The sequence below is a fragment of the Mesoplodon bidens genome (genome assembly GCF_964165515.1).
Source record: "Mesoplodon bidens genome assembly, chromosome: 15".
NCBI classification, from domain to species: Eukaryota; Metazoa; Chordata; class Mammalia; order Artiodactyla; family Ziphiidae; genus Mesoplodon; species Mesoplodon bidens.
In genome coordinates this window covers 24,676,481-24,693,105 of record NC_138171.1, presented here as the reverse complement: position 1 = coordinate 24,693,105, position 16,625 = coordinate 24,676,481, and the positions used below count along the sequence as shown (strand labels likewise).

General features: G+C 42.0%; 1 protein-coding gene and 1 pseudogene across 4 annotated transcripts in view; both read right to left on the bottom strand.

Annotated features, from left to right (window-relative positions):
• The window catches only part of PIGU (phosphatidylinositol glycan anchor biosynthesis class U), a 577,582-nt gene that overhangs the window by 511,521 nt on the left and 49,436 nt on the right, over positions 1 to 16,625 (bottom strand). For all 3 annotated transcript variants that reach the window (XM_081256796.1, XM_081256797.1, XM_081256798.1), the window contains exon 7: positions 2,579 to 2,676. In XM_081256796.1, the coding sequence (XP_081112922.1) occupies positions 2,579 to 2,676 (98 nt within the window). The remainder of the gene's footprint in view (positions 1 to 2,578; positions 2,677 to 16,625) is intronic.
• LOC308628861 (heat shock cognate 71 kDa protein-like) lies at positions 13,363 to 15,324 on the bottom strand (annotated as a pseudogene). Its single transcript has one exon. The product of its transcript is annotated as a heat shock cognate 71 kDa protein-like (transcript).

The window sequence follows — 16,625 nt, the reverse complement described above, 5'->3', positions numbered from 1 at the left end:
ACGGAGGGCTCTGAAAACTCTGAGAAAAATATAATGGCAAGAGCAGACGTATCACTTCCTTGTGGTTATCAAATCCAATTCAATTTGGGGAATGAAAGGATTTTTAAGACTATCAGGTCTAGCTACCCATGCTGATGCTAACCGCTTTGCTACAACTCCCCAATATGTGGCAATTCGGTATGTGGCCTAAACACTCTGATCCACAGGGAACTCATCTCACTTGAGGCACCCTATGCTATCCCAGAACCACCTCATACTGGGCTCCTTGTAGTTCCCACCCATTAGTTCCAGTTTCTCTCCTTGGAGCCTATGGGTCTCTGTGAGAAACTCATACCTAAAGATAATTTCCTCTTCTGTTCCCTCCCTCATATTTAAACAAGTGGGTTTATTTCCTGGATGTGATTGGATTAACTTTCCAAATTCACTACTACATGACTCACAAGGCCCTACTGCCTTTCAAGGCCACTTCATATACTTATATAAAAACATGTAAATATCGTATGGGCTGGGATTGTAATTTCTACATAAATGGGTCCTGAAGTTCATCTCACTCTTTCCAGTCCTGTTCACCACATACATACGGCTGCCAGCAAAGCCAATTCTACTCCCTAGAATTCTGCATCTAGTCCCTCATCTCTCCATTTCCCCTGACACTGGTCTGGGCCCCCGACCAAGCCCTCTGACTCGATCTAATACAGTGGCCTAACCTTTCCCAACCTCGGCTCCTCCTCACTACACTCCATGACAAAGGCTGCTGCCAGAGCAGTCTTCCCGCAGCACTCCCAGCTCCATAGCCTTCAATTGCTTTTTATCTGCAGAGTCTACCATAGTGTCTAGCATACTGGACTTGGGATGCTCAGTACATATTGGCAGAGGGAGGGACTGAATAAAGTGACTGGTTGAGCTGCTTGATTTCATGACTCAGTTGTACTGTCCATTGTTGTCAGGAGGAAATTTCCTTGAGTTTTAAACAAAAGCTATTTTACTTAAGGTAGTATTTAGTATTTGCCTTAACAAAGAGTTTAAAATTTTTTGGTCAGTTCATGTGTATCAATAAACGTATTTTTTATAGTATGTATTTAATAAATAGTTGCACAAAAATTTGGTTGCATGCATTCTTCTTGGTGCTCGGACTTTCTAAAGAATAACCTGTAAATATGAAGCCAGAAAGAAAATACCAACAGCATATTGTTATGTGGGAAAATGTTTGCGTTCAACAAGAATCTAAAAAGAAAATCAAAGTAAAATAACTTCACAGTATGATAGTACATCTATTAAATTAGTGATCATAAATTGAATTTGAAAAGCCAGTGCTGGCGACCTGGGAGGAAGTGGTTCACTTCACTTCAGACACTGATGGTGGGCGGCACTGCAAATTGGCTCCGGCTTTCTGGTGAACACTCTGGTCTTGCCTCATAAGAACTATAAAACTTCTCACACCTTTGGATCCAACGATTCAGCTGGAGGAACACACCTTAAGGAAGTAACTTAAAAACAAATGTCTATACTATTTGTATTAGTGTCAACTAGGGCACATCTCAAATTCCCCAAATAGGAGAAAGATCAAGCTAAACATGTATCATTGTGTACATCAACATCAACACAAAGATACATGAAGTCACTTAAAATGACAAGTACATGGTCTATTTCAATAAATGGAGGCATACACTCAGTTTCAGCAACAGTGTTTATAATTAAGAACAAGGGTTCTGAAAGCAGACATTTCTTGGTTTGAATCCTGGCATTGCCCTCCATACGCTTTCAAGAAATGTTTCTCTTCTAAGAATGGATTTGGACCATGCAGGACCTGCAAGCAGTTACTTGCTCTTGAGGAGATGTGTGTATTCTTATTTGAGTAGAAAAGACATTAAGGTTAGAGAGCAGGCTCTTGCGTCAGACCACCCAGGGTCACCTCCTGGCAGTCACTTGCTGCTGTGAGACCTCAGACAAGTGACTAAACTGCCCTACATTCCAGCTGCAATTCATGTGTCTAATATGGCTAATACTAGATTATTATATGGCTAATAATATGACCTACCCCATAAAGTTCTTCTGAGGTTGAAATGAGAAGATGCTTATAGAGTGTTGAGCATAGTGACTGACATGTAGTATGTTCTCAGTAAATGTCAGCAGTTTGTATTCTTCAATTAAACTACTGATCACCCACTATGGTCCAAACATTGCAAGAGGTGCACCCACTACATTTCATCCATGCAAGAACCTTACGAGGTGAGTGTGGTTACACAAAATAGTTAAATGGGCTCAGAGAAGGATCTGTGAATATTAGGTGAAAAAAGGAGAATGCAAGATTGGTTGGTAGATCCCGATTACAAACATGAAAATGAAACGCACTGACACATTTGCAATGATATGTATAATTAGAATGTAATGATCATTAGGTCCACTTTGTTTAAAGTGAGTCAAGTTTCTTTGTGTTTTCAAGTAGAAGCAAGCAAATGTGAACTGGGGACCCAGTCTTACTGCCTTTATTGTGCCTTGCCCTTCTCTCCCCTAAGCAGGGAACAGGCCACGTATTAAATGTCACCTGAGTGTTGGCTTCTGACCAGCAAGTGCTTACCTGGAGGAGATAGAGGAGTCCTGGGACAAACAAGGTGAGTGGGTAAAGAGACTGGTATGTTGCTAAGGCAAGAAAGATAGCACTGAGGAAGGCACTACCTGTAAAAAGAAATAAATATATGGAATGTAAAAAGAAATAAATATATGGAATAATCCAGCCACATCAATTAGGATTAGATTCAGCAACTCCCCAATACAAGAAACTTTCCATAAATGCTCAAATAATCACCTGTCAAATATCTCCTGGTGCATAAGATGCTATGCAAACTCACAGGAGTGGAAGGATCTTCGCTTGATTTCTCATGAAAGGAAACCAAGGAAGTCAAAACCACTTACCTTTAGCAACCTGAGATACCACAGGTATATTTCTTGTAAAATTTTCAGACCCAGAAAGATTTTACAAAACTTTAGCCCGAAGATGAATAAAGGAATCAAGTCTGTTAACGTCCATGTCCTATTTAACTTACCAATTGATTAAGCCTACAATTATTGCTCATGTGATTCAGAGCTGTGAAACATATGCTTTTGTTTGTTGCAACATCCCATCATTATTTTTATAACATCCCTTCCTTATGTACTCTCTTCAGGCCATATGTTTATTATTTTTTCAAATTAAAATATATTAATTTTTATTAATAATGTCCCTATTCCCTACATAAAATGGACCACTGTAGAATTATTAAACATGATGTTATAAAGAATCTTCAATGACATGGAAAGATGTTTATCACAATCTATTAATTGAAGATCATAAAAGAGATACATACTATAACCCCTTTTTAAAAAAATGAATAAATACATTTTTAGAAAAACTAAAAGGTGGGAATTCCCTGGCGGTCCAGTGGTTAAGACTCTGCTCTTTCACTTCTGAGGGCCTAGGTTTGACCCCTGGTCGGCGAACTCAGATCCCACAGATGCATGGTGTGGCCAAAAAAAAAAACCTAAACTAAAAGGCTAGGCCACAGATTTCACAGTGTTTTTCTCTGGGTGGTTGGATTATGGATGATTTTTCATTATTGTTTCTCTGTATTTTCTAAACTTCCTATAATAAACATGCTTTGTTTTTGTCGTAAGAAAAAAACTGCTATCTTGTCTCCCAAGGCAATAGAAATGAAAGCAAAAATAAACAAATGGGACCTAATGAAACTTAGAAGCTTTTGCACAGCAAAGGAAACCATAAACAAAACAAAAAGACAACCCACGGACTGCGAGAAAATATTTGCAAACAATGTGACTGACAAGGGATTAATTTCCAAAATATATTGTACGAACAGCTCACACAACTCAATAACAAAAAAACAAACAACCCAATCAAAAAATGGGCAAAAGACCTAAACAGACATTTCTCCAAAGAAGACATACAGATGGCCAATAGGCACATGAAAAGATGCTCAACATCGCTAATTATTAGAGAAATGCAAATCAAAACTACAATGAGGTACCACCTCACACTGGTCAGAAGGGCCATCATTAAAGAGTCTACAAATAACAAATGTTGGAGAGGGTGTGGAGAAAAGGGAAGCCTCTTACACTACTGGTGGGAATGTAAGTTGGTACAGCCACTAGAAAACCGCATGTAGGTTCCTTAAAAAACTAAAAAATAGAGTTGCTATATAATCCAGTAATCCCACTCTTGGGCATATATTTGGAGAAAACTGTAATTCAAAAAGATATATGCATCCCATGTTCATAGCAGCACTATTTACAATAGTGCTGCTATGTAATAGTGCTGCTATGTAATAGTGCCAAGACATGGAAACAACCTAAATGTCCACCAACAGATAAATGGATAAAGAAAATGTGGCATATATACACAATGGAATACTACTCAGCCATAAAAAAGAATGAAATAATGCCATTTGAAGCAACATGGATAGACCAAGAGATTATCATACTAAGTGAACTGAGTCAGAAAGAGAAGGACAAATACCATATGATATCACTTATGTGTGGAATCTAAAATATGACACAACTCACAGACATAGAAAACAAAGTTACGGTTACCAAAGGGGAAAGGGGGGTGGCAGAGGGATAAGTTAGGAGTTTGGGATTATCAGATACAAACTACTGTACATAAAATAGATAAACAACAAGGTCCTACTGTATAGTACAGGGAACTATATTCAATATCATGTAGTAAACCATAATGGAAAAGAATATGAAAAAGGATATATACATATGTATAACTGAATCACTTTGCTCTACAGCAGAAACTAATACAACATTGTAAATCAACTATATTTCAATTAAAAAAAAACTAGATGGGCTTCCCTGGTGGCGCAGTGGTTGAGAGTCTGCCTGCCGATGCAGGGGACATGGGTTCGTGCCCCGGTCCGGGAAGATCCCACATGTCGCGGAGCGGCTGGGCCCGTGAGCCATGGCCGCTGAGCCTGTGCGTCCGGAACCTGTGCTCCACAACGGGAGAGGCCCACGTACCGCAAAAAAAAAAAAAAAAAAAAAAAAAAAAAAAAACTAGATGGATGTAAGAAAAAAGATATCTTTTTTTTTAAAAAAACAAGTAGTTATTCCCTTTCAGATGGTTTAAGACAACAGAGTACCCTAAAATCAAGGCTAGAGAAACCCAGTTTACAACAGAGATTTTAAAGTGGCCCAGAAATCAGTAGAGTTCAATTGATGGTCCAAGGCTGGTATCTATAATGATAATATTTCATCACGTAACAGTGCTCAGGGCCTCCCTGGTGGCGCAGTGGTTGAGAGTCCGCCTGCCGATGCAGGGGATACGGGTTCGTGCCCTGGTCTGGGAGGATCCCATATGCCGCAGAGCGGCTGGGCCCGTGAGCCGTGGCCGCTGAGCCTGCGCGTCCGGAGCCTGTGCTCCGCAACGGGAGAGGCCACAACAGTGAGAGGCCCGCATACCACAAAAAAAAAAAAAAAAAAAAAGTAACAGTGCTCATGGTCACTCTTATTAGGGTGGGGTCAACTTTTACTGAAAACAACAGACATCTTCTCAATGGTGTTTCCTAAAAGAAGGAATTATTCATTCCACACAGTCCAGGGAATTTTACCCTCTCCCAACCCAGCTCCCAAGACAAACAGAAGCAGATGTTCCATAGGACTTTTTTGCCCACCAAAGTGGTGTATATACAGTGGTTTGACTTAACAATTTTTAGATTTGATGATGGTGCAAAAGCAATATGCATTCAGTAGAAACCATACTTCTAATTTTGAATTTTCATTTTTTTCCCCAAGCTAGCGGTATGCAGTACATAATCTCTCGTGATGCTGGGCAGCTGCAGCTGCAGCTTGCAGTCAGCCACTCTATCACGAGGTTAAACAACTGATACACTTACAACCATTCTGTACCCATATAACTATTCTGTTTTTCACTCTTAGTACAGATTCAATAAATTACATGACATATTCAGCACTTTATTATAAAATAGGCTTTGTATTAGATGATTTTGCCCAACTGTAGGCTAATGTAAGTGTTCTGGGCACATTTAAGGTAGGCTAGGCTAAGCTAAGCTCTGATGTTCAGTAGGTAAGGTGTATTCAATGATCTTTAACTTAGGATATTTTCAACCTACAAGGGGTTTCCTGGGACATAACCCCATCAGAAGTCAAGGAAGATCTGTATTGAAACATCTAAGAGCCACCCTGGAAGAGGGAGGGTTATAAATGTGACTACTTCATAGAAGAGTAAGTGGAGAGAAAAGAACTTTGAGTCCTCCATCCCTCAAACCAAGGAAACTCACCAGCTACAAACAATTCCTGGTTGAAAGAAAGTGGAAGGAAGGCAGAGAAAGGAGGAAGCTGGAAGTAAAAGACCAAGGACAGAACTCTATGGGATGGGCTATTTCATCACGTTGGTTAGTGTCAACATGATGTTCTGTATCCAGGGTACTTGTAAATATGACTGAGCAGGGACAGATCATGCCCAGCCAAGCTGTGCTAACAGCAGAGGTCCCCACACACCTCGAACCAGAACTAGGTCAACTCTGAGACAGGGAGATGGCAGTGGTGGGAAAGGTGCTATTCTGGAGCCCGACAGCTAGGGTGGACTCAGAATTCCTTGACTAGGCCAAAAAGTTGAATGATATTTTGGGGGAAACCAGCAAAGAGAGGGGAAAAGCTGGAAAGAACGTTTAAATTTAACACTGTTTTCTACAGAGATTGGTGGTGGTGGGAGTGAGAAGAGGCCCATGTGTCTGTTAACAGAGGAAGGATAATGTTCCAGTTCCATCCATTCTTACAAATGTGGTGGAAACAAACACATGACTTTCACCTCTCTCTCCCCCAGGAGACATCAGGGAGTGAAATAAACACAGCCACTTCCTGCCCTAATTGCCTGAGATCAGTAATTACTTGTCTGGAGCAGCTAACCATTTATAAGGTCCAAGAGAGAAGAAACAGCTCCTAGCTAAAAAATGGACTTGTGTTTTAGAATACTTGCTCCCAAGATCAGGAAGAAGCAGCCTTCCTTCCTTGGATGAAATCATTAGGAAGGAAAAATCTGTTCCTTCTGCTAGTCTACCAGTAAGTGGCATCAGCATCTCCCCAGACACCTCAGCTATTCAAGGCCCCTCCCACTCTCACATGCCTTCCACTAGTCACCATGCCCTGTTGACCCACCTCTGGAACATCCATGACTGCAGTTCTCACTCTCACTGTTTCTCACCAGGAGTTTTCAGCAGCCTCTTCCTTCTCCTCCTCAATGGTCTCCCCGCCTCCCTCCCATCCAGTCCATCCTCCACAGAGGTGCTGGAAGGATCCTTCTAAAACACAGTTTAAACTACTCACTCTGCCCTTGTGCAAAAGCAGCCACAGACAACATGTAAACAAACGTGCAAGCTGTACGCAAATAAAACTTTACTAAAAAAAAAAATAGACAGTTTAGATTGATTCAAGCCCCTCTTTAAAGACTTCTGAGGGTTCTACTTCATCTATCAGATTATGTCCAAACTCCAGCAGCAAACAAGACCCTTCACTATCTGGGTCTTATTTCTCCAGCTTCATCTCTCACCATCTCCTACACATCCTCTGTCCTCCAGCTACACTGGATGATTCCCCAATTTCTGAAAACATCATGCGTTTTCATTCCTCTGTGTCTGTTATCAGGCTATTCTTAGCTGTCCTTTCCTGCCCTCCTTCTAGTAGAGACCCATCCTTCAGTGACCAGTGAAATGTTATTTCCTCTATGAGGCCTAAGCAGAGAAGCTAATAATAGTAGATTATAGTTAACATTTATTGATCATTTACTAGGTGCCAGGCACCTATCCTCTGTATGTGAAAGCTCAATAGGTGAAGAAACCAAGGCACGGAAACAGAAGGGCTAAGTAACGTATCACATTAAGTAATGGGATCACTGAGCTGATTCCAGTGCCCATTTTCTTAATTCATTCAATGCTTTCATTCAATACTGACACTGTCTTCTAATAATATGCTGATGTTTCTCTCTCTCCCCATTTGTCTGTGAGTTTCTCAAAGGCAATAAACCTCTCAACTTAGAATCTCTAGCACCTAGCACAGTGCCTGGCACACATGATGAATGAATGAATGAATATCATTCAGTGATACATGTGAAATCCTTTTTAAAAATCCAAGTAGGAAACCAATGTTCTTTTTTTAAAAATTGAGATATAACTGACACATAACATTATATAAGTTTCAGGTGTACACATAATGATTTGCTATGTGTACATCTTGTGAAATGATCACCATCATAACTCTGGTTGAAACCAATGTTCTTGAGGAAGAAAAACTTATGAAGTATAAAACACAGAGTACTTTGTGACGACCTAGAAAGGTGGGATAGGGAGGGCAGGAGGGAGGGGATATGGGGATATGTGTATACATATAGCTGATTCACTTTGTTGTACAGCAGAAACTAACACAACATTTTAAAGCAATTATACTCCAATAAAGATATTTTTAAAAATAATTGAAACAAAACAACACAGAGTAATGAAACGTGGGCAAAGCACAAAATAAATCTGACTCTTGAATAAAACAGAGCCTGCAGAATAGCAGTTGAGGACTTGTGGTAGGGAGCCAGCACAGAGAATGTGGAGTAAACTATCGGATGGCTGAGGCCTCTGGTCTGGGGGCAGAAACGTGGTGCTGCAACAGTCAGGAGCCTGGTGTGTGGGATGCTGGGGCAGGTGTGGATGGGGCACATGCACAGTCTGAGCAAAAGTGAGGGGGAGGATGGAGGCACACAAGAGACTCAGGGCTGACATGTTTTTTTAAGAAACTAGAAGAGGCAAGAAGAATGGGTTAGGAAGGCAGGAGGAGGCTATGTGCTTGGGGCAGGGGCAGGGAAGAAAAAAGTAAAAGGTGTCTTCAGATATTTTAGATGAACCATGCAACACGCCAACATTTCTGGAGTGTCTGCTCTATACCAAGCCGTGCTGGGTGCGGGAGACTGGTGACTCGGACAGTCTCTGTCCTCAGGGAGCTCCCAGTAAACAATGACAAAATACGGGAGGAAAGTACAAAGGAAGTACTCGGAGCGCATCAGGGGAAGCTGACACCTGAGTTTTGAACAATGAGTAGATGAGGCGGGCAGTCCAAGGGAAGAGCATGTGCACAGGTAGGAGGGCGAGGGAAAGAATGGTGTGCTGGGGGTGGAGGGGCACAGACTGTAATTAGCTCAATATGGCAAAAACAGAGTTGGAAGGAGTGACTGGAAGAGGGTGAAAAGGGGCTTTTGTGGATGTTGGTAACCTCCCTGTTTCTTAATGTGAGTGTTGGTTACTCATCATTTTGTGAAAATTCATTGAATTGTACACTAATGATTTGTGCACTTTTCTGTTTATGTGTTATACTTCAACAAAAAAGTTATAATCTAAAAAGTCTCAGCAAGCAGGTAGGTAGGGGTCGCATCGGAGAAGGCTTAGCTTGCAGTCAATCAAAAACATGTCTACAAGCCTAGACATGATGTCTCAAATAATGCCTGAAGTGGCAGCCTCATTTGGGCTAGAGCTAGGGCATCCTGCTCATCTAACCAAGAAGACTGTGAATTTTACCAAAAAAAAAAAAGATATAATCTACCATTTATCTGCTAGAATGGCCCAGATACCCAATCACTAGGTTTCCTGTACAAGCTCTAGTCTTTGGCCTTATCATAAGAATACTAAAGTAAATCAGTCAAATGTATATGTGCACTGGCTACAGCATCAGGGAATTTCATTATCTATCCAATCTAGCTTTGAATATGTTTCCCAACTCTCTTTTGGTGTCAGCATGTCGGCCACAAGCCTGGGCCACAAGCCTGGGGTAACACTCTGCCTCCAGGGACTGCACCTTGAAGTGACTTGGGCCTGGGTGGGTGGCAGGGCTACAGGACAGAGGAGGAATGTAGATGAGGTGGAGCTATGGAAACTGGTTCAAGATAAGGAATTCAAGTAGAATGAGCAGAGACTGGGTCACAGAAAGGGACCTGTACCAGGACAGGCAGTGGGACAGACAGGAATGTGGCCAAAAGGGCTGAGGTCTCCCAGGACACTGAGAAGAGGAAGTTGCACTAGGGCCTGAGAGCAAGCAAGACTACTGGGCAGGAGGAGGGGCTAGGGCCTGGCCCAGTGTTCTATACTCCTTGCCAAGTGTTCTTTCAACAGCACAGGCTTTCTCAGAGTAGTCCATCCACATCAGTGATGATGATGATGACAATTCTCTGAGCACATACTCTGTTCCAGCCACGACTATAAGCATTTTACATGTATTAAGTCATTTAGTCCTTCCAATAACTCCATGGAGCGGATAAAATTACTATCCCCATTTCACAGATAAGTAAACTGAAGGACAGAGACTTTATTTGTTCAGGGTCACAAAACGAGTGAATGGTGGTAGAATTTGAAACCAGACAGTCTCATTCCAGAGCCCCCAGTCTGTAACTGCAGCACTATGCTACCTTCTTGATTCTCAATCTATGGCTGTACCATAAAAATCACAATAAGCAGGCAACTATTTGTTGAGCGGGTTTTGCTACGGAATCATGCTAAGCATTCTGTGTTTCTTATTTATTCCTCTACTAATCCATGAGGCAGATCTTATCTCTGGAATCAAACTGAAGCTCTAGAGGCTGTGTGATTTGCTTGAGGCTACAGCACAGGTAACTAGAAGCAGCAGGTTTTGGGTTGATCTGACAAAACCCCAGGCTGCTTCGTTCTAGGGTCCTTGGGCCTTTGGGTCCTCTAAGACTCTCTTCATGGGTAAGGCCTCATTTAACGCAGAGGAACCTCATATGGAAGTGATGGGCTCATCAGAGCTCAGGTTCATCACTCTGCCATGTTCTTCCAGGGCTGGGCTCCAGGAAGAGAACCTCTCATTTTAACCTTCTCCCAGTTTTCTCCAGAAAGCTCAGGAAGGGGATTCCCTGGTGGCGCAGTGCTTAAGAATCCACCTGCCAATGCAGGGGACACAGGTTTGAGCCCTGGTCCAGAAAAATCCCACATGTCGCGGAGCAACTAAGCCCATGAGCCACAACTAATCAGCCTGCGCTCTAGGGCCCACATGCCACAACTACTGAGCCCATGTGCCACAACTACTGAAGCCTGCGTACTGCACTGAAGAGCAGTCCCTGCTCATCGCAACTAGAGAAAGCTCGCGCGCAGCAACGAAGACCCAACACAGCCAAAAATAAATAAATTAAATAGATAAATTAAAAAAAAAAAAACCAAAAAACCAGAAAGCTCAGGAAGACCCTGTCAATCCTGAGGGATCTTCTATTTATTTATTTTATTTTATACAGCACGTTCTTATTAGTTATCTATTTTATACATACTAGGGTATATACGTCAATCCCAATCTCCTAATTCATCCCACCACCATTCCCCACAACCTGCTTTCCACCCTTGCTGTCCATACATTTGTTCTCTACATCTGTGTCTCTATTTCTGCCCTGCAAACCGGTTCATCTGTACCATTTTTCTAGGTTCCACATATATGTGTTAATATATGATATTTGTTTTTCTCTTTCTGACTTACTTCACTCTGAATGACAGTCTGTAGGTCCATCCACGTCTCTACAAATGACCCAATTTTATTCCTTTTTATGGCAATATTCCACTGTATATATGTACCACATCTTTTTTATCCATTCATCTGTTGATGGGCATTTAAGTTGCTTCCATGACTTGCCTATTGTAAATAGTGCTGCAATGAACATTGGGGTGCATGTGTCTTTTTGAATTATGGTTTTCTCTGGGTATATGCCCAGTAGTAGGATTGCTGGGTCATATGATAATTCTGTTTTTAGTTTTTTAAGGAACCTCCATACTGTTCTCTACAGTGGCTGTATCAATTTACATTCCCACCAAGAGTTCAAGGGGGTTCCCTTTTCTCCACACCCTCTCCAGCATTTGTTGTTTGTAGATTTTCTGATGATGCCCATTCTAACTGGTGTGAGGTGATACCTCATTGTAGCTTTGATTTGCATTTCTCTAATAATTAGTGATGTTGAGAAGCTTTTCATGTGCCTCTTGGCCATCTGTATGTCTTCCTTGGAGAGATGTCTATTTAGGTCTTCTGCCCATTTTCTGATTGGGTTGCTTGTTTTTTTGATATTGAGCTGCATGAGCTGTTTATATATTTTGGAGATTGATCCTTTGTCCGTTGCTTCGTTTGCAAATATTTTCTCCCATTCTGAGGGTTGTCTTTTCATCTTGTTTATAGTTTCCTTTGTTATGCAAAAGCTTTTAAGCTTCATTAGGTCCCATTTATTTATTTTTGTTTTTATTTCCATTACTCTAGGAGGTGGATCAAAAAAGATCTTGCTGTGATTTATGTCAAGTCAAAGAGTGTTCTTCCTATGTTTTCCTCTAAGAGTTTTATAGTCTCTGGTCTTACATTTAGGTCTTTAAACCATTTGGAGTTTATTTTTGTGTATGATGTTAGGAAGTGTTCTAATTTCATTCTTTTACATGTAGCTGTCCAGTTTTCCCAGCATCACTTATTGAAGAGACTGTCTTTTCTCCATTGTATATCCTTGCCTCCTTTGTCATAGATTAGTTGACCATAGGTGCATGGGTTTATCTCTGGGCTTTCTATCCTGTTCCATTTGGTCTATATTTCTGTTTTTGTGCCAGTACCATATTGTCTTGATTACTGTAGCTTTGTAGTATAGTCTGAAGTCAGGGAGTCTGATTCCTCCAGCTCTGTTTTTTTCCCTCAGGATTGCTTTGGCTATTCAGGGTCTGCTGTGTCTCCATACAAATTTTAAGATTTTTTGTTCTAGTTCTGTAAAAACTGCCACTGGTAATTTGATAGGAATTGCATTGACTCTGTAGATTGCTTTGGGTAGTACAGTCATTTTCACAATATTGATTGTTCCAATCCAAGAACATGGTGTATCTCTCAATCTGTTTGTGTCCTCTTTTTTTTTTTATGGTGCCAATTTTAAATACCGTTTTATTTGACATTGCATTTTCCACTTACAATACAGTGCTTGTAAAGTGCAGTGTTATTTCCTTTCCCTGTGCACATATTCCATGTTCAACTCTCAAGAATGCCAAGTTGGGCTTCCCTGGTGGCGCAGTGGTTGAGAGTCTGCCTGCCGATGCAAGGGACATGGGTTCGTGCCCCGGTCCGGAAAGATCCCACATGCCGTGGAGCGGCTGGGCCCGTGAGCCATGGCCGCTGAGCCTGCGCGTCCGGAGCCTGTGCTCCGCAACGGGAGAGGCCACAACAGTGAGAGGCCCACGTACCCCAAAAAAAATAAAAATAATAATTTAAAAAAAAGAATGCCGAGTTTATTACAGCAGCTCAACTTTAAAACTGCTATGGAATTTGCTACAAAATTGGGTTCTTCAATGTTTTGTGGAACAATGCTAAATCTATGCTAGGTTGGCTTAATCAACCTCTTCAATGGCGGGCCCAGAGGAGGCACCAGCAGATGGAGGAGCTCCACCACCAGGGAAGCCCCCGGGCATTCCTCCTGGCATTCCTCCTGGCATGGCTCCTGAGCTCTGGTACAGCTTGGTAATGATGGGGTTGCAGACTTTTTCCAGCTCCTTCTGCTGATGTTCAAATTCTTCCTTCTCTGCAGTCTGGTTCTCATCAAGCCAGTTGATTATTTCATTACACTTACCAAGAATCTTCTGTTTGTCCTCATCATTAATCTTGCCTTGAAGTTTCTCATCGTCAACAGTAGCTTTCATGTTGAAAGCATAGGATTCAAGAGTATTCTTCGAAGACAACTCATCCCGCTGCTTCTCATCTTCAGCTTTGTACTTCTCTGCTTCCTGAACCATGCGTTCAATGTCTTCCTTGCTCAAACGGCCCTTGTCATTAGTGATGGTAATCTTGTTCTCTTTTCCTGTGCTCTTATCCACAGCAGAGACATTGAGGATGCCATTGGCATCAATATCAAAAGTAACTTCAATCTGAGGAACACCACAGGGGGCAGGAGGTATGCCTGTGAGTTCAAACTTGCCAAGCAGGTTGTTATCCTTGGTCATGGCACGCTCACCTTCATAAACCTGAATGAATATCGGGCTGGTTGTCCGAGTAAGTTGTGAAGGTCTGCGTCTGCTTGGTGGGAATGGTGGTGTTGCGCTTGAGGACAGTCATGACTCCACCAGCAGTTTCAATTCCAAGGGAAAGAGGAGTGACATCCAACAGCAGCAAGTCTTGAACATTTTCAGATTTGTTTTCCAGATTTCCAGATAAAATGGCTGCCTGGACAGCTGCACCATAAGCAACAGCCTCATCAGGGTTGATGCTCTTATTCAGTTCTTTCCCACTGAAGAAGTCCTGTAGAAGTTTCTGATTCTTGGGGATGCAGGTTGAACCACCCACCAGGACAATATCATGGATCTGAGACTTGTCTAGCCTGGCATCCCGAAGGGCTTTCTCCACAGGGTCCAGTGTGCCACAGAACAGGTCAGCATTCAGTTCTTCAAATCGGGCACAGGTAATTGAGGTATAGAAGTTGATTTCTTCATAGAGGGAATCAATTTCAATAGTGGCCTGGGTGCTGGAAGAGAGAGTGTGCTTAGCATGCTCACAAGCAACACGAAGGCGACGGACAGCCTTCTTGTGCTCACTGATGCCCTTCTTGTGCTTGCACTTGAACTCTGCAATAAAATGGTTGACCATCCGGTTGTCAAAGTCTTCTCCACCTAAGTGGGTATCTCCAGCTGTAGACTTCACCTCAAAGATTCCATCCTCAATAGTGAGGACTGACACATCAAAAGTGCCACCACCTAAATCAAAGATCAGCACATTTCTTTCTACTCCAATCTTTTTGTCTAAGTCATAGGCAACAGCAGCAGCAGTACATGGAGCCCAGCGATAGTTCCAGCATCTTTGGTGGCCTGATGCTGAGGATCATTAAAGTAAGCAGGTACTGTGACAACAGCATTGGTAACAGTCTTCCCAAGGTAGGGCTTCTGCTATTTCCTTCATCTTTGTCAATACCATGGATGACACCTCCTCTGGATAGAAACTTTTTGTCTCTCCCTTGTATTCTACTTGAACCTTAGGCCTGCCTGCATCGTTCACCCTATAAAGGGCCAATGCTTCATATCAGACTGGACAACAGATCATCAAATCTTCATCCAATGAGGCGTTCGGCATCAAAACCCGTGTTGGTGGGATTCTTGCATCTTGGTTCTTTGCAGCATCACCAATCAATCAATCATTCGGTATCAGTAAAGGCGACATAGCTTGGGGTAGTTCGGTTCCCCTGATCACTGGTAATTATTTCCCCCTTTCCGTGCTGGAAGATACCCACACAAGAATAGGTGGTGCAAGATCAATGCCAACTGCAGGCCCCTTAGACATGCTGGAGCGCAGGCCCGGGTCCACTGGAGGAGAAAACAGCAATCTGGAAAGCTGCTGCCGCATTCAATGAGACCTTATTGTGTCATCTTTGATTTCTTTCCTCAGTGTCTTATAGTTTTCTGAGTACAGGTTTTTTACCTCCTTAGGTAGGTTTATTCCTAGGTATTTTATTCTTTTTGTTGCAACGGTTAATGGGATTGTTACCTTAATTTCTCTTTTTGATCTTTCATTGTTAGTGTATAGAATGCAAGAGATTTCTGTGCATTAATTTTGTATCCTGTGACTTTACGAAATTCATTGATTAGCTCTAGTAGTTTTCTAGTGGCATCTTTAGGATTGTCTACGTATAGTATCATGTCATCTGAAACAGTGACAGTTTTAATTCTTCTTTTCCAATTTGTATTCCTCTTATTTCTTTTTCTTCTCTGATTGCCATGGCTAGGACTTCCAAAACTATGTTGAATAAGAGTGGCGAGAGTGGACATCCTTGTCTTGTTCCTGATCTTAGAGGAAATGCTTTCAGTTTTTCATCATTGAGAATGATGTTTGCAGTGGGTTTGTCGTATATGGCCTTTATTATGCTGAGGTAGGTTCCCTCTATGCCCACTTTCTGCAGAGTTCTTTTTTTTTTTTTTTTTTTTGTGGTACGTGGACCTCTCACTGTTGTGGCCTCTCCCGCTGTGGAGCACAGGCGCCGGACGTGCAGGCTCAGCGGCCATGGCTCACGGGCCCAGCTGCTCCGTGGCATGTGGGATCTTCCCGGACCGGGGCACAAACCCGCGTCCCCTGCATCGGCACGCAGACTCTCGACCACTGTGCCACCAGGGAAGCCCTCTGCAGAGTTTTTATCATAAATGGATGCTGAATTTTGTCAAAAGCTTTTTCTGCATCTATTGAGATGATCATATGGTTTTTATTCTTCGGTTTGTTAATATGGTGTATCACATTGATTGATTTGCATATATTGAAGAATCCTTGCATCCTTGGGATAAATCCCACTTGATCATGGTGTATGATCCTTTTAAAGTGTTGTTGGATTCTGTTTGCTAGTATTTTGTTGAAGATTTTGCATCTATATTCATCAGTGATATTGGTCTGTAATTTTCTTTTTTTGTAGTATCTTTGTCTGGTTTTGGTATCAGGGTGATGGTGGCCTCATAATATGAGTTTGGGAGTGTTCCTTCCTCTGTGATTTTTGGGAAGACTTTGAGAAGGATGGGTGTTAGCTCTTCTCTAAATGTTTGATAGAATTCACCTGTGAAGCCATCTGGTCCTGGGCTTTTGTTTGTTGGAAGATTTTT